At 35.9% G+C, this 18,356-nt stretch overlaps 1 protein-coding gene across 1 annotated transcript in view; it reads left to right on the top strand.

Annotated features, from left to right (window-relative positions):
* The window catches only part of LOC133765138 (UDP-glucuronosyltransferase 2B16), a 37,487-nt gene that overhangs the window by 4,670 nt on the left and 14,461 nt on the right, over positions 1 to 18,356 (top strand). Inside the window, exons 3-5 of the mRNA XM_062198757.1 lie at positions 11,723 to 11,854; positions 15,017 to 15,104; positions 16,120 to 16,339. Of these exons, the coding sequence (XP_062054741.1) occupies positions 11,723 to 11,854; positions 15,017 to 15,104; positions 16,120 to 16,339 (440 nt within the window). The remainder of the gene's footprint in view (positions 1 to 11,722; positions 11,855 to 15,016; positions 15,105 to 16,119; positions 16,340 to 18,356) is intronic.

Genomic DNA, 18,356 nt, shown 5'->3' with positions numbered 1-18,356 from the left:
TGAAAGCTGAATGAAATAGTTACATTTACCTGGATTATAACATTTACAATGTGCTTTGTACCAAAATATCACAGAGTACCCTGTAAGTATTATGTGCAAGATAAAAACAAATAAAATTCTAGCACTCAGATTGGTAATCTACTATCAGTAATTACTATTGTTATTATTATGGTTTTTTTAATTTATTTTTTGACTTTTTAGCGAATACAACTTCATGTATTTAATCCAACAAGATGCCCCCCCCTTTTTTATCCTCTCTCTTCCTTTCTCATACTTGTTTTTCACAGAGATTAATTTTAGCTTATTTTTAACCCTTAAGATTAACCCTATACCAGGTAGAGTTCACCAATTAATATGAAGGGGAAAAAAAAAAGAAAGAACAAAAACAAGCAAGCAAGCAAACAAGGAAATCATCATTCCCTTACAATAAAGGCAAGAGTTGTTCAAACTTGTGTCATCTCAAAGTGTCAGTTTTGCTCTTATAGATTATATTTTAGTTACTCTATTAGTTTCCATAGGTCAGAGAGACCATATAGTTCTTGTCCTTTTGCAACTGGATTATTTCACTAAGTATAAAGGTTACCAGTTGCATCTATTTCATTGCAAATGACAGGATTTCACTTTTTAACCACTGTGTAGTATTCCATAGTGTATATATACTATAATTTCTTTAGCCAATCTTCAATTGAGGGAAATCTGGGTTGATTCCACAACTTAGCAATTGTAAACTGAGTTGAAAAGAATGTAGGAGTACAGATCACTTTTTCATATGTTGATTTCATTTCCTTTGGGTAAATACCCAAGAGTGGGATGGCTGAATCATACGGTAGGTCTATATTCAGCTTTCTGAGATATCTCCATACTGTATTCCATGGTGGCTGTTTCAGCTTACATTCCCACCAACAATGGATTAAGGTACCCTTCTCCCCACATCCTTGCCAGCATTTGTTGTTTGTTGATTTCTGTATGTGGGCCATTCTAATTAAGTAAAATAAAACCTCATTATGGTTTTGATTTGCATTTCTCTGATGGTTAGTGATCAAGAGCATCTTTTCATGTGTCTATTGGCCATTTGAATTTCCTCTCTTGAGAAATGTCTGTTCAATTCCTTTACCCATATCTTAATTGGATTGTTTATTTGTTGTTGAGTTACTTGAGTTCGTTGTAGATTCTGGATGTTAATCCTTTATCAGTCGCATAATTTGCAAATATGTTTTCCTATTCTGTCAGTTTTCTGAGTATTTCTTTTGCAGTGCAGAAGCTTCTCAGTTTGGTATAATCCCACTTGTTAATTTTCATTTTGGTTGCCTGTGCTTTAGGGTTTTTTTCAAGAAGTCTTCCCCTATGACAATATCTTGTAGTACTTCCCTAATATTCTCCAGCAATTTGATGTTATCACATTGTAGATTTAAGTCTCTGATCCATTTTGAGTGCATTTTTGTGTAAGGTATGAGGTGGGGGTCTTGTTTCATACTTCTACCTGTGGAGATCCAGTTTTCCCAGCATCATTTGCTGACAAGACTGTCTTAGCTCCAGAAGTTGACTTTTGCTCCTTTGTCAAAGATAAATTTGTTGTAGATGTGTGGGTGAGCTTCTGGGATTTATATTCTGCTCCATTGGTCTACACATCTGTTTTTCTGCCTGTAGCCAGCTATTTTGATTATAATTGTTCTACAGTATGTCTTGAAATCTGGTATTGTAATGCTTTCAGCTTTGTTTTTCTTTTTTTATATTTTATTTAATGAATATAAATTTCCAAAGACAGTTTATGGATTATAATGGCTTCCCCCCCCCCAACTTCCCTCCCACCCACAACCCTCCCCTTTCCTGCTCTCTCTCCCCTTCCATTCACATCAACATTTATTTTCAATTCTCATAATATACAGAAAATCAGTTTAGTATATATAAAGTAAAGATTTCAACAGTTTTCCCTCACATAGCAACACAAAGTGAAAAATATTGTTGGAGTACTAGTTATAGCATTAAATCACAATGTACAGCACATTAAGGACAGAGATCCTACATGATATTTTTTAAAAAAATTGATTAATTTTCTATGTAATTTCCAATTTAACACCAAGTTTTTTTTTTCATTTTCAATTATCTTTATATACAGGAGATCAATTCAGTAAAGATTTCATCAGTTTGTACCCACATAGAAACACAAAGTGTAAAAATACTGTTTTAGTACTAGTTATAGCATTACTTCACATTGGACAACCCATTAAGGATACATCCCACATGGGACATAAATACACAGTGACTCTTGATGTTGATTTAACAATTTAACACTCTTGTTTATGGCATCAGTAATCTCCCTAGGCTCTAGACATGAGTTGCCAAGGCTATGGAAGCCTTTAGGGTTCGCAGACTTTGATCTGATTCCAATAGGGTCATAGTCAAAGTGGAAGTTCTCTCCTCCCTTCAGAGAAAGGTACCTCCTTCTTTGATGGCCCCATTCCTTCCACTGGGATCACACTTGCTGAGATCTTTCATTTAGGTTTTCTTTTTTTTTTTTTCCTTTTTTCCAGAGTGTCTTGGCTTTCCATGCCTAAAATACTCTCATGGGCTCTTCAGCCAGATCCAAATGCCTTAAGGGCTGATTCTAAGGCCAGAGTGCTATTTAGGACATCTGCCATTCTATGATTCTGCTGTGTCTCCCACTTCCCATGTTGGATTGTTCTCTCCCTTTCTGATTTTATCAGTTAGTATTAGCAGATATTAGTCTTGTTTGTGTGATCCCTTTGACTCTTAGACCTATCAGTGTGATCAATTGTGAACTGAAATTTATCACATGGACTAGCGAGATGGCATTGGTACATGCCACCTTGATGGGATTGTATTGGAATCCCCTGGCACATTTCTAACTCCATTGTTTGGGGCAAGTCCGATTGAGCATGTCCCAAATTGTACATCTCCTCCCTCTCTTTTTCTCACTGTTAAATTTAACTGGGATCACTTTTCAGTTAAAATTTAAACACCTAAGAATAATTGTGTGTTAATTACAGAGTTCAACCACTAGTACTAGAACAAAAAAAATACTAAAATGGACAAATTATTACATTGTACAACAACAGTCAGCACAGGAGCTGATCAAGTCACTATTTCTCATAGTGCCCATTTCACTTCCACAGGTTTTCCCTTTGGTGCTCAGTTAGTAGTCGCTGATCAGGGAGAACATATGATATTTCTCCCTTTGGGACTGGCTTAATTCACTCAGCATGATGTTTTCCAGATTCCTCCATCTTGTTGCAAATGACCAGGTTTCATTGTTTTTGACTGCTGTATAGTATTCTATAGAGTACATGTCCCATAATTTCTTTATCCAGTCTACTGTTGATGGGCATTTGGGTTGGTTCCAGGTCTTAACTATTGTGAATTGAGCTGCAATAAACATTAATATGCAGACGGCTTTTGTGTTTGCCAATTTAATTTCCTTTGGGTAAATTCCAAGGAGTGGGATGGCTGGGTTGAATGGTAGGGTTATATTCAGGTTTCTGAGGAATCTCCAGACTGACTTCCATAGTGGATTAACCAGTTTGCATTCCCACCAACAGTGGGTTAGTGTCCCTTTTCCCCCACATCCTCTCCAGCATCTGTTGTTGGTAGATATCTGAATGTGAGCCATTCTCACCGGGGTGAGGTGAAACCTCATTGTGGTTTTGATTTGCAGTTCCCTGATTGCTAGTGATCTTGAATATTTTTTCATGTGTCTGTTGGCCATTTGGATTTCCTCTTTGGAAAGATGTCTTTTGAGGTCTTTGGCCCACCTCTTAAGTGGATTGTTTGTTTTGATGTTGTGGAGTTTCTTGATTTCTTTGTAGATTCTGGTTATCAACCCTTTATCTGTAGTATAGTTTGCAAATATTTTTTCTCATTCTTTCGGTTGCCTCTTCACTTTCCTGACTGTTTCTTTTGAAGTAAAGAATCTTCTCAGTTTGATGCAATCCCAATAGTTAACTTTGGCTTTGACTGCCTGTGCTCCTGGGGTACTATCCAAGAAGTCTTTGCCAGTAGCTATATCTTGCAGGGTTTCTCCAATGCTCTCTAATAATTTGATGGTTTCGGGTCGTAAATTTAAGTCTTTAATCCATGTTGAGTGAATTTTTGTGTAAGGGGAAAGGTAGGGATCTTGCTTCATGATTCTGCACGTGGAAATCCAATTTTCCCAGCACCATTTATTGAATAGACTGTCCTTACTCCAGGGATTGGTTTTGGATCCTTGATCAAATATAAGTTGGCTGTAGATGTTTGGTTTGATTTCTGGTGTTTCTATTCTGTTCCATTGGTCTATCCATCTATTTCTGTACCAGTACCATGCTGTTTTGATAACTACTGCCCTGTAGTATGTCCTGAAATCTGGTATTGTGATGCCTCTGGCTTTGTTTTTGTTTACAAGATTGCTTTGGCTATTCGAGGTCTTCTGTGTCTCCATATGAATTTCAGCATCATTTTTTCCAGATCTGAGAAGAATTCAGCTTTGTTTTTCTAGTTTAAGTTTGCTTTAGCTTTTCACAGTCTCTTGTGTTTCCACATGAAGTTTAGCATCATTTTTTCTAGATCTGAGAAGAATGTTGTTGATATTTTGATTGGTACTGCATTGAGTCTATAAACTGTTTTCAGTATATGGACATTTTGCAGATGCTGATTCTTCTAATCCATGTGCATGGAAGATGTTCCCACTTTTTTGTGTCTTCTGTTTATTTCTTTAATGTTTTGTAATTTTCATTGTAGAGATCTTTGACACCCTTAGTTAAACTTATCCCAGGGTACTTAATTTTTTTTGTAGCTATTGTGAATGGGATTGATCTGGAAGTTGTTTGTCATCTGTGGCATTGTATATATATATATATATATATATATATATATATATATATATATATACGAAAGCTATTGATTTTTGTGTGTTGATTTTATATCCTGTTACTTTACCAAATTCTTTTATGAGTTCCAATAGTCTCTTCATGGAGGCTTTTGAGTTGCCTATATATAGAATCATGTCATCAGCAAATAGGGATAGTTTGACTTCTTCCTTCCCAATTTGTATCTCTTTAATATATTTTTCTTGCCTAATGGCTCTGACTAAAACTTCCAGTACTATATTGAATAACAGCGGTGAGAGTGGGCATCCCTGTCTGGTACCGGATCTCAGTGGAAATACTTTCAACTTTTCTCCACTCAATAGGATGATGGCCATGGGTTTTTCATGAATTGTTTAATTATATTGAGGAATGTTCCTTCTATACTCAATTTGCTTAGCGTTTTCATCATGAAAGGGTGTTGTATTATATCAAATGTTTCTCTGCATCTATTGAGATAATCATATGGTCTTTCTTCTGCAGTTTGTTAATATGATGTATCACATTGATTGATCTGCGAACATTAAATCAACCCTGCATACAATGGATGAATCCTACTTGGTCTGGGTGGATGATCTTTCTGATGTGTTGTTGCATTCTATTGGCCAGAATTTTATTGAGGATTTTTAAAAAATTTATTTGACAGGTAGAGTTAGACAGTGAGAGAGAGAGAGAGACAGGGACAAAGGTCTTCCTTCTGTTGCTTCACCCCCCAAATGGCTGCTACAGCCAGAGCTACACTGATTCGAAGCCAGGATCCAGGTGCTTCCTCTTGGTCTCCACGCGGATGCCAGCACCCAAGCACTTGGGCCATCCTATTGAGGATTTTTGCGTCTATGTTCATCAGGGAAATTGGTCTGTAATTCTCTTTCAATGCTGCATCTTTTTCAGGTTTAGGAATTAAGGGGATGTTGGCTTCATAGAAAGAATTTAGGAGGACTCCCTCTCTTACAATTGTTCTGAATGGTTTGAGAAGAATTGGAGTTAGTTCTTCTTTAAATTTCTGGTAGAAATTTTGCAGTTTATCCATCTGGTCCTGGGCTTTTCTTTGTTGGAAGGGCCTTTATTCCTGATTCAGTTTCTGACTCAGTTATGACTGTTTAGGTTTTCTATGTCTTCATGGTTAAATTTGCTTAGGTTGTATGTGTCCAGGAATCTATCCATTTCTGATAGATTTTCCTGTTTGCTGGCATACAAGTCCTTGTAGTAATTTCTGATGACTCTTTATATTTCTGTGGTATCTGTTGTTACATTCCCTTTTTCATCTCTGATTTTATTGATTTGGGTCTTTCCCTCCTTACCTTCTTTTGTAATGATGACTGCATTTTGGTGTTTTTGTGTGTAACATATCTTTATCTTTTGCAGGTCTGGACGAGTGGTGACAAATTCAATTTCTCTTTGCTATGAAAGGTCTTTATTTCACCTTCATTCACAAATGAGAGCTTTGCAGGATATAGTATTCTGGGCTGGCAGGTTTTTTTTTTTTTTCTTAGTACTTGGGCTATATCTTGCCATTCCCTTCTAGCCTGTAGGATTCTAATGAGAAGTCTGCTGTGAGTCTGATTGGAGATCCTCTGAGAGTAATCTGGCATTTCTCTCTTGCATATTTTAGAATCTTTTCTTTATGTTTCACTGTGGTTAGTTTGATTACAATGTGTCGTGGCAAGGATCTCTTCTGGTCATGTTTATTGGGAGTTCTGTGTGCGTCCTGTACTTGGATGTCTCTTTCCTTCTGTAAACCCAGGGAAGTTTTCTGCTAGTATCTCACTAAAAAGGCCTTCTAATCCTTTCTCTCTCTCTATGCCTTCAGGAACTCCTAGAACCCAAATGTTGGTTTGTTTAATAGCATCCTGTAGATTCCCAACAATATTTTATAGATTTCTAATTTCCTCTTTTCTTTGGTTGACTATATACTTTCCTGTGCTCTCTCTTCTAATCTGATATTCTCTCTTCTGCCTCATTGATTCTGTTTTTAAGGCTCTCAAGTGTCTTTTTTATTTGTTCTTTTGAATTCCTCATTTCATTTTTATTTCTCTTCAATATCTCAATTTCATATTATACTGAGTTCCTAATTTCATTTTCATTCCTCCTTAAGATTTCATTTTCACGAGAGAGAATTTATGTCATGTCCTGCATGGATTTCAGTAGTTCATACATTTGTTTTTGATTACTTCTAAATATTCTTATCACAAATTTTTTGAGAACCATTTCTTGCATTTCTTCTATCTCATCATCTATATAATCCTGTATTGGAGTGTCATGTTCTTTTCAGAGTGTCATGTTGTCTTCCTTATTCTTGTTTTCCCCATTTTTGCATTTGTTTTTTGGCATTGTGGAGGTACCCTTTGGTTTCTTCTTTTTTTTTTTTTTTTTTTCCCGCCATGGCAGCTTTATCATTATACTATGACTCTAGATTAAGTACAATGTCTGCTTTTTGGTGAATCTCTAGAGGCTTGTGATGGGTGTGGCCAGAGAGCCCTGTTCAGTTCTTCAGGGTTAATGGTGTGCCTAAGGTGACAAACCCAGGTTTGTCATGGTAAATATTCTCTCTCTCTCTTTATTTTTTTTTTTATTTTATTTATTTTTTTTAGTTCAAAAGGAAAGTAATTCTGCTTAGCTGAGCTCTTCTCCTCGATGGTGATCAGTGCCTGAGTGCTAGCACCAGTTGGTATAATATTCATCTGCTCTGTCCCAAGGACCACACAAAGATCTGTGCAGTCCTCAATGTAAGCTCAGATTCCCCTGCAATGTCTCTCACCAGGTAGCCAGGGCTGCCTGAGCTTGTGGCATCTCCCCCGGGACTACTCAAAGTCTCAGTCATACCATGAATTCTCCCACACACCCTCAGTTTTGTTCTTCTTTTTTTTTTCACAGTCCTGGTTCAAAAGCTCCACACACTCACTAGGTCTTAGTCTCCTGTTATTACTCCCCATCAGAGTCAGGTTTTTCTGCTTGCTGAGGGCGGGCACAGCCTGAGCTGCCGCAGCTGTTACATATGTACAAAATGGTGCATTCTCTATTGTCTCGCATGCCTTTGAAATGTGAGTGGAGAGAGAAAATTGTGTCCATAGTGTCCCTTTTATTTTTTCTCTCCTCTAGTTAGGCTGGTGTACTTTCCCCTATGGGGCTTCAAGCCTCGTTTCCTCTAGACTCTACCTGCTGATTTCCCGCCAGTGTCTCAGGGTACTTTGGTTTTGTCTCACCTCTCTTTCCAGTGCTGTTGTGGAGACTCTTGGCAGCTGGGGTCCCAAGCCGTGCGCACCTGTGCCCTCCACATAAATCCACTGTGTCCCTCTAATTCTAGAAGAGTTTCCCCTGCTGTTTTTTCCATAACTATTCCCTGAGACTACACTATCTCCACTTTTATTAAACTATCTTTTTCTGGACTATCAGTGAGCTCCCTCCCTATTACGCCATCTTGGAACCTCAATTTTTGTTTTTTAAGATTCTGATATATTAGGGATATTAATCCATTGTCAAGTGATTTTCAAATATTTTTCCAATTCTGTTGGATGTTTCTTCACTCTATCATTCAATTCCTTTGCTATACAAAAGCTGCTGTGTTTGATATAGTTCTGTTTAGTTTTGCTTTTGTGCCAGCACTTTGGGGGTTTGTACAATATTGTCCTTTATACCAATGTCTTGGAGTGTCTCCCCTACATTCTTCTGGTAACCTCATAATCTCAGGTCTTCAATTTAGGTCTTTGATCCATCTTGAGTGGATTTTTGAATATGTTGAGGGGTATGAATATATTTTCATTCTTCTAGATTCAATTTTGCCAGCTCCAATTGTTGAAGACATCCTTACTACATTGTATGGCCTTAGCACTTTTGTAACAAATCAATTGACTGTATGTCAATTTCTGGGCTCTCAATTCTGTTCCATTGATCTATGTATTGTTTTCTATGCCAGTACCAAGCTGGTTTAATTAGTATAACTTTGTAGTATGTTTTGAAATTATGATGCCTCCAGCTTGTTTTTGTTTGTTTGTTTGTTTAGCTCAGGATCACTTTGGTTATGTGAAGTCTATAGTATTCCATAATAATTTTAGATTGTTTTTTCTTCTCTGTAAAGAATGTCATTGCTGTTTTGATAGGGATTGCATTGAATCTGTAGAATGCTTTAGATAGCATAAACACTTTAATGACATTGATTCTTCAGGTCAATGAGCAAAGAACATGATTCAATTTCTTGTATCCTTAATGATTTCTTTAATCAATGTTTGAAAATTTTCATCATCATAGAGATATTTCACTTCATTGGTCAAGTTCATTCCTAAATATTTCATTTTTTGTGTTTGCATGGCTATTGTGAATGAGATTTCTTTCTTGATTTTTCTCCTGTGAGTTTATCATTAACATATAAAAAGCTACTATTTTTATGTTTATTTTGTAACCTGCAACTTACTGAATTGATTTATCAATTCTAACACCTTTTTGTTGGAGCATTCAGGTTTTCCCACTTACCATGCCATCTGAAAACTGATAATTTGAATTCCTCTCTCCCAATTTTGGTGCCCTTTATTATTTCTCTTCCCTAATTGCTCTTGCAGAGAATTCCAGTAGTATGTTGAATAAGGAATAAGAGAGTTGAAATTGGACATCTTTGTTTGTTCTACATTTGAGGGGAAATGCTTTCAGTTTTCCCCATTCATTATGATACTGGCTGTTGATTTGTCATATATAGCCCTTATAATTTGGAGAAATGTTCCTTATGCATCTAATTTGTCATGTTTTTTTTTTTATCATGAAGTGTCGAATATTATCAAATTCTTTCTCTGCATCTCTTGAGATGATCATATGGTTTTTCTTCTTCATTCTATTGATGTGATTTATGATGTTTATTGATTTGTGAATGTTGAACCACTCTTGCATTTCAGAGATACATGCTTCTTTGTCATGATTTATAATCTTTTTGATGTGGTTTTGATTCACTTTGCTAGTATTTTGTTGAGAATATGTGCATGTATTTTCTTTAAGCCTGTAGTTTTCATTTTGTGTCATGTTTTTGGTTTCATATTGAAATAATGCTGGCCACATAAAATAACTATGGCAGAATTCCATCCTGTCTAATAGTTTGAAGAGTACTGGGTTACTTCTTCTTTGAATATTTGTAGAATTCAGTAGGATAGCATTTGAGTCTCAGACTTTTCCTTGCTAGAAGAATTTTGATTAGTTTCAGTATGATTACATGTTATGTGTCTGTTTGTACTGATTATATCTTCTTTATTTAATCCTGATAGGTTATATGCTATAGGAATTTAAAATTAGTCCATTTCTCTAAGATTTTCCAGTTTATTAGCATAGAGTTTTTCATAGTAGTTTCTTATGATCCTTTGTATTTGTTTGGTGTCAGTTGTAATGTGTCTTTTCCCATTTCTAATTTTGATTATTTCACTTTTTTTCTCTGTTAGTCTGGCTAGAGGCTTCTATATTTTATCTTCACAGAAAACCAAATTTTTGATTTTTTGATATTTTGTATTATTTGTTTCAATTTAATTTATTTCTGCATTGATCTTTATTTCTCTCCCCTGATAATTTGGAATTCAATTTCTTTTTGTTTTGCTAAGTCTTCAAAATGCATCATTAGGTCTTTAATTTGAGACATTTCTTATTTATTAATGGAGACACATAATGCTGTAAACTTCCTTTGTAATACTGCTTTTGCTGTATCCCACACATTTTGATGGAGTATGTTTTCATTTTCATTTATTTTAAGACAGTTTTTGATTTTTGTTTTAATTTATTCAATGACCAATGGTCATTCAGTATCATGTAGTTTAATTTCCAGGTTTTATGAGTGTTCTTTTGTCCTTTTTTGGTGCTGTCTAGTTTTATTATTTTATGGTCTGTGAAGACACATGGCGTGATTAGAATCTTATTAATTTGCTAAGAGTTGATTTCTGGATAAGAACGTGGTCTATCCTTGGAACTTTTCCATGTGTTGAGTAGAAGAATGTTCATTCTGAATTGTGTGAAAGGAAAGTGACAGTGTTTGTGGGAGGGGGAAAAGCAGGAGCATAAGGCAAACCAGAAAACAGGTATCATTGTAGCCTTAATTAGCAATAATAACTGTGCCATTCATTTACACAGACAAGATTTGAATACAAGTCAAATATCATAAAGTTTATCTTATTTGTTAAATTTATCTTTCTTATCCCAAGGAACTTGCTTTTCTATTGACTAACTAATGTCTAGAGAATCTCTGTCCTCTTTAATAAGAGAAAGAAGAAATGTAACATTGCATCAAGAGATGTAAAAATGTTGATAAATTTTGGCTTCATAAGATTTTAGCAAGAAACTATACAGAAAAAAAGTAATTAAGATGTGTATTGTCAATGTTTTTGGCAGATACATATAAAATAATGCATTGAAAACAATCTAAGCTCAATTTAAGGAATGATTGAATAACATATATGTGTATATCATACATTATCTTTTTTATGAATTGATCTCAAATAATGTTAAATCAATCACAATAAAAATTTAGTTGGGAAGAGATGAACAAAGAAGTTAAAAATATAACCTCAAATTTTGTCTATAGAATGAGAGAAAGAATACTAATTAGGAATGCCATTCCCTACATATATATTATATAGTGTAAAAATGGCATGAAATTTCAGTTTGCAAGAAAAAAATTGGGGGCTATGGTAGCACAGCAATGTGACTGTAGTTTACACAACATCTATATACTTAGAAATGGGTAAGATGGGAATTTTTGTCAACTATCTATTTTACCACAGTGATCACCACTATAATTTATGATAAGATTTGACTTTCTCTCCTTAGTAGATTGCATCAATCCTTTCCTTATTGTTGTTGTGATGCTACCCTCTTGTGATGGAGCACATTTTTCTACACAGGAAATGGAAGACTTTGTGCAGAGCTCTGGAGAAGAGGGAGTGGTGGTGTTTTCCCTGGGGTCTATGGTCAGTAACCTGACAGAAGAAAGGGCCAATGTGATCGCATCAGCCCTCGCCCAGCTGCCACAGAAGGTCAGAAATGTGCCCTAATGGTGGGCAGTCACTGAATGAGTCTGTTTAACTCTATATAGGGACTGATTGCAGAAACTTTCTGTGTGAAAGTAAACTGATATGAAACTTGGATTTATTTCAGATATGAGTTTACAAACAACACTGCATGACAGATGCAAAAATAACACATAGGTTTTCTTGTTGTAAATAACTGTGAAATAAATATTTGATCAGAATGAAATGGATTTCACAGGTAGAGTGTGAAGCTTCATATCATCATGACATTACTGGAGAAAACAAAATTCACAAAAATCTGCCCTGTTATTGATTCCTACTTTGCAGGATTGTTTAGATACTGTATGCACTAAATGTGTCATCAGAAAGAATTAAATTGTATCTGGTAAAACTGCACTAGTACAGTAGCATGAAGAAGTTTTTGAGGAAAAATGTCTAAAGTACTATCTGCATTTTGAGGTTTCCATGCAATGCCTGACTCTAGATTACCCCTAATTTTGCAGTAGGCCCATTCAATGTGCTATTCAAGTATCTATTTTGACAAAAAAAAAAAGAAAAGCTTGAGATCAAGATTCAACTTAGTCAAGAATTAGACAAAAAGAAAAACCTGCTTGGCCTGTAGAACTGGAACCCAGCAGCATCTCAAGCAGGAAGATATAATGGAAAGGGTGGAGAAGAGCCCTCCACCAAAGGTGGACCAATAGTAGGCAGGCATACAGGCTAAAATTGATTAGATTTGTGAGCTGGAAGACCACACCTTCGCCATGCTCCTGTGTGACCTTATCCTCCTACCTGGCCAGACCTGGGTGCCCACCAGCCAATTAGGTTAATTAACCACTCCCCTTTGAAAGTAGGTTAAAAGCCTGGGACACAGTGTGTCTGGCCTTCTCTTCTTCCCTAGACTCTTGTCAGGAGGCAGGCTTGCTGTAGCCCCACGCCTCCAGGGCACATGGCCTTCGGGCCACAGGCCCTAGGCTTCCTGGCCCAGATACAGGCCTAGATGCTTTTCCACGTGGCTGGTTCCTGTTGCTCGGTATGAACCCCTATTCACCTCTCTCGCTTAAATAAAGCTCTCCCTCTCCTATGCATCTTTCTTGCTAAATAAAAGCTTAAAATGTACTATGCTGCCTCGTTTTTCTGTGCTGGTATTCAGAATTCTTCTCTAAATATTAGGCAAGAACACTCTCAGGCTTATTAATATTGGGGATTTATTAATAAGCTCATGGTGAATTCATATGGCACCTCAAATTCTGGTAGCATATGCGGCACCCCAGATAGCACTTCTGGGGAACTTTAAAGGGCATTTTTGTGTAGATTTTAGGGGGTCATGTCTGATTTCAGACCCAGTATATTACATTATGTGGCCCCACAGGAATATACTCCTAGTTCATTAGATCAACTCCTCCTCCAGACTGAGGAAGGAGAAGGCAATATAATAGTCAAGCAGACTAATCCTCCGCCTTGCGGCGCCAGCACACTGGGTTCTAGTCCCGGTTGGGGAGCCGGATTCTATCCCAGTTGCCCCTCTTCCAGGCCAGCTCTCTGCTATGGCCCGGGAAGGCAGCGGAGGATGGTCCAAGTCCTTGGGCCCTGCACCTGCATGGGAGACCGGGAGAATCACCTGGCTCCTGGCTTCGGATACGCCGGCCGCAGAGGCCATTAGAGGGTGAACCAACGGCAAAAAGGAAGACCTTTCTCTCTGTCTCTCTCTCTCACTATCCACTCTGCCTGTCAAAAAAAAAAAAAATAGTCAAGCAGAAGCAAGTCTGGCATTGGAAGAGTTTCAGATGTCCCCTTCTGTGGTGTTCAAATGTGCTAATTTTCTAATATATGCAAGATAATTTTGACCTTTGAGTATTTATGAGCCAATATTTAGTTTATGTCTAACTTAGGTTTCAAGCAAGCACCTATGTAAATTGTTACTCTGAGCCTAAAATTTCTTTTAACACTCACACAGCAAACAGAAATTAAAAACTTGCAGATTATATTTCAGATTATGAGAATAGCTTGAGATTCCAAAACCGGTACCTTATTTTGGTACTGGGCTTGGAAATGGTCTCATTGTAGCAGAAATTAATCATGAAGCAATGCATTGTAATGCATTATGGAAGAGTAAACAGTAGAGGGAAATTTAGCAACAGCACAGTTTTGAATTTTTTTCAGACACCTTATTACTACAAGCTGGCTCTTATTTCCCACACTGAAAGAGTTTCCAATCCTGGATAATGATAATACTTCGGATTCATTTCAAAAATTCACTTCAGGAGTGACTGTTTTGGCTCAGCAGCTTAAGCCCGAGCTTGGAATTCTTTTATCTTACATCACAGAGCTTGTATCCTGTATCTGCTATTACAGCCTGTATCCTGTATCTGTTACTATTTCCTGCTTTTAACTATCAGTAGGTAATAGCCAAGTATGGGCCCTAGCCACTGCCCAAATTCTGACACATTTGGAGTTCTTGACTTCTGCCTGGCATAGTCCCAAGTTTTTCATGTTTTGGTGTGAACAACCTGTCTCATCAGTCTCACTCTCTCCCCGCCTTCTAAATAACAAATAAATATACATTTTTAAAAGTCACTTAAAACTATTCTAAATTAATGCTTATTTAGGAGTTACCTGTAGTTCTAAGAATAATTAATTCATTTCTAACACACAGTTTATTTAATGGATGTACTTTCTGCAAATTAAAACTTGTAGGACCACAATGAAATTTTTCGTGGAACACCAGATACAAATATACTATCACTTCAATGATTGCTGGTGAAATGGATCAAATTACACTTGGAAGATGAGTCTAACATAATAATTCATACATTTTAAGTGTACATACCTGATAATGTGCTAATCTTCTTTATACTATAATTATGATCACCTAATAATTTCTTAAAATAGTTGAACTTGTAATTCATCACCTCAATTTTCTAAGATACTGTAGTTGCAACATAATGATTGTTTCATGCCTAGTTAAGTATAAAAATATACAGAACATGTTGATATTCTACTTACTTCCGTCTTTTAAAAGTTCTCATTACTTAATCTCTCTGGTCCTCCTTTCTTATATTTCCTATGGAAGGGATTTAAGCAGGTGTTCTGTCAACCTCTTTAGAATTATAACATGCTCTCATTTGAAATTCATTTCATGAAATAGTTTTTTTCATTACCTAATAGGTTCTTTGGAAATTTGATGGCAAGAAACCAGATAACTTAGGAACAAATACACAACTTTATAAGTGGATACCCCAGAATGACCTTCTTGGTAAGACTCTGGAGAACAAATGCTGAAACACGAGGAACACTAATCAGGATGAATGTAGTTCAATGAAAAACTGACCACTTATTATAGAAAAAAAAATTCAAAAGGCAAGCCAAATACGTGCATATTTTTGATTCCAAGTGAAATAAAATGAAACGGAACTATGACATTATGTTATGCAGAGCCAAATTGCTCACTTCCAGTACTTCTATTTCTGGTTAAGTTACCTCACACAGAAATTTATGAAAAATGCCCTGGTAGGAGAGTATTTTGCATAAGTTAAGATATCACTTTGAACACCTACATCCCACACTGAAGTACATGTGTTCATGTTGTCATTGACCCTGAATGCAAATATCTGCTAAAGTGCATTACGGAAGGTAGCGGGTGATGGACTAAATTCCTGGGTTCCTGTTAAGCACATTGGAGACCTGGACTGAGTTCTTTGCTTCTGACTCAACCATTACATTTATTCTTTCTGTTATTAGTTGTTTTAAAAATGTCACTGAAAATTTTATCAGTTATTATGCATTATTGTGCAGTTTTTATGTGAAAAACTCAGTCTTTATCATGAAGTCATAATACATTTCAAGATGAAGTGTGATCTTTCTTTCCATGATTCCAGCAACACAACTATGGACTCCCTGCTGTGTTCTAATCCTTATATAGCATTGTCAGTGAATGCACTATTGATTTAAGAAAAAATCTAATGAACTCGATGATTTTTTTTTTAATCAAGAATGTGTCCTTTATTCATTACCATTTCTCAATCTTGTTTTCATTGTTCAGATCTCACGTCAAACAATACTATTCCACATGGCTTTCACTCACCTCTTTGGTGGACTTCTGTGTTTCTTCCTTTGGGTCTCAAAGTAATTTAAATGCAGTTTCATAGCTATTAAAGTCTGCTGTCTAGACAGCACAGTCTCTTTTAGAACATCAAATTCTGTCTGCATTTCTCATTTAACTACTAAGATTTATCATTAATAATCTTACTGAAGAAATCCCTCAATTCTAGGGCATCCAAAAACCAAAGCTTTTGTAACTCATGGTGGAGCCAACGGAGTGTTTGAAGCGATCTATCATGGCATCCCAATGGTGGGCCTTCCTTTGTTTGCAGACCAATATGATAACATTGCCTACATGAGGGCCAAGGGAGCAGCTATTAGATTGGACTGGAAAACAATGTCAAGTTCAGATTTCCTCAATGCCTTGAAGACAGTCATTAATGATCCTTCGTGAGTATTGTTTTATTGTTTTCTATGTACTATTTATGGGTAAGTTTTCACTTGATGGCTATGTGATTTTTATCAATGAACATTAAGTTGAGTACAGTTTGGGTTAATGATGGAAGAAAATCAATATTGTCTAACTAGGAATATTATAAAATATACTTTACCAGGTGTAGATAAGTTGGAATTTTTTGGTTCAATAGTTAAATTATTAGTAAGAAGATTCACTTCATTGAACTCTTTACTTAATATGCAGTTGGTCTTCTGTGTATAAAGTTAATAAAAAATGGATCTTAGTGGAGGAAAGGACTGGGAATGGGAGAGGGAGGAGGAGGAAGGGTAGGAGAATGGGTGGGAAGGTGGGTATGGTGGGAAGAATCACTATATTCCTGACGTTGTACTTATGAAATGCATGAAGTCTGCATTCCTTAAATAAAATGTTTCTTTGGTCGGAAAAGTAAATTTTAAAAAAAGACGTTAAAAAAATTATTTAAGTATACATTAATATAAGTTAATTGATTAGCTTGAATTCCTGATATCAATAGTTTGGTTTAAACTTTCTCTCTTTCATTAAATAATAATTTTAAATGGAAATAAAATATTGTGTTTGGGATTTTCTCATTAATAATAGTACAATGGACCACTAGGTTTCAAAATAGTTGGAAGTCAGTTTTTTTTTATTTTTATTTTTAAAATGAATTTATTTATTTATAAAAAGGTGATTTCATGTATTTGATATATACAGTTTTAACAACATAATGACATTTCACTCCCTGATTACTTTCTTTTATTTCTTTTGATTTTTGAAAACAGACTTTCAATTAACTTTTTCTTTTTTTATTTTATTTAAGTTACAAAAATTTCAAATATTTTATGTATACAGATTAACTACACAATAATAGTTCCCACACTAATCTTCCTCCTGCTCACACTCCTACCATTCATCCTCTTCCCTTTCTTTTTCCCCTTCTTAATTGCACAGTAATCTACATCTTTCAGTTTATTGTATACCTATAAGATTAGCACTACACTAAGTGTTCAACAAATTGTATGAAGAAAAAAACTGTTCCTCACACTTGAGACAAGGGCTATAAACAATCATCGGATCTCAAAATGTCAGTTTCACTCCTATACATCACCTTGTAGTAGGCACTCTACTAGTTACCACAGATCAGGGAAAACATATGATATTTTTCTTTGGTGCTGGTTTATTTCACAAAATATAATGGCTTCCAGTTGCATCCATTTTCTTGTGAAAGATAAGATTTCTTTTTTTTTTTTTTTTACATCTGAGTAGTATTCCATAGTGTATATCTACTATAATTCCTTTATCCAGTCACCAGTTAATGGACATCTGGGTTGATTCCATATGTTAGATACGTGTACTGAGCCATAATAAACAAGGGGGTACAGATAACTTCTTCACATGCTGATTTCATTCCCCTTGGATAAATTCCCAGGAGTGAGATTGCTGGGTTATATGGTATGCTGTCTTCAGAGATGCCTGTAGTAATTTATATTTCCACCAACAATGCATTAGGATGCTTTTGTCCCCAATACTCACCAAAATTTATTGTTTATTGATTTCTTCCTGAGAGTCATTCTAACCAGGTTAAGGTTAAACCACATTGGGGTTTGATTTGCATTTCCCTGTTGGTGAGTGGTTCTGAACATTTTTTCATGTTCACCATTTGATTTCCTTTATTAAAAATGGCTGTCCTTTACCAATTTATTAACTGGATTGTTTTGTTGTTGTTGAGCTTCTTGAGCTCATTTTAGATTCTAGATATTAATCCTTTATCAATTGCATAGTTTAAAATTTTTTCTTCCATTTTGTTGATTGCCACTTCCTTTTGCTGTTTTCTTTGCAGTACAGGAGCTTCTCAGCTTGATGTAATCCCATTCACCTATTTTGGTTTTGATTGCCTGTGCTTCTGGGGCCTTTTCCAAGAACTCTACTTATGTCAATGTCTTGCAATGTTTCAGCAATGTTCATCTATAGTAATTTGATGGTATTAGGTAG

This window comes from Lepus europaeus, chromosome 8, assembly GCF_033115175.1.
Source record: "Lepus europaeus isolate LE1 chromosome 8, mLepTim1.pri, whole genome shotgun sequence".
Classification (NCBI taxonomy): Eukaryota; Metazoa; Chordata; class Mammalia; order Lagomorpha; family Leporidae; genus Lepus; species Lepus europaeus.
The sequence above is the reverse complement of the archived record's forward strand: the minus strand, read 5'-3'. Positions and strand labels throughout refer to the sequence as shown.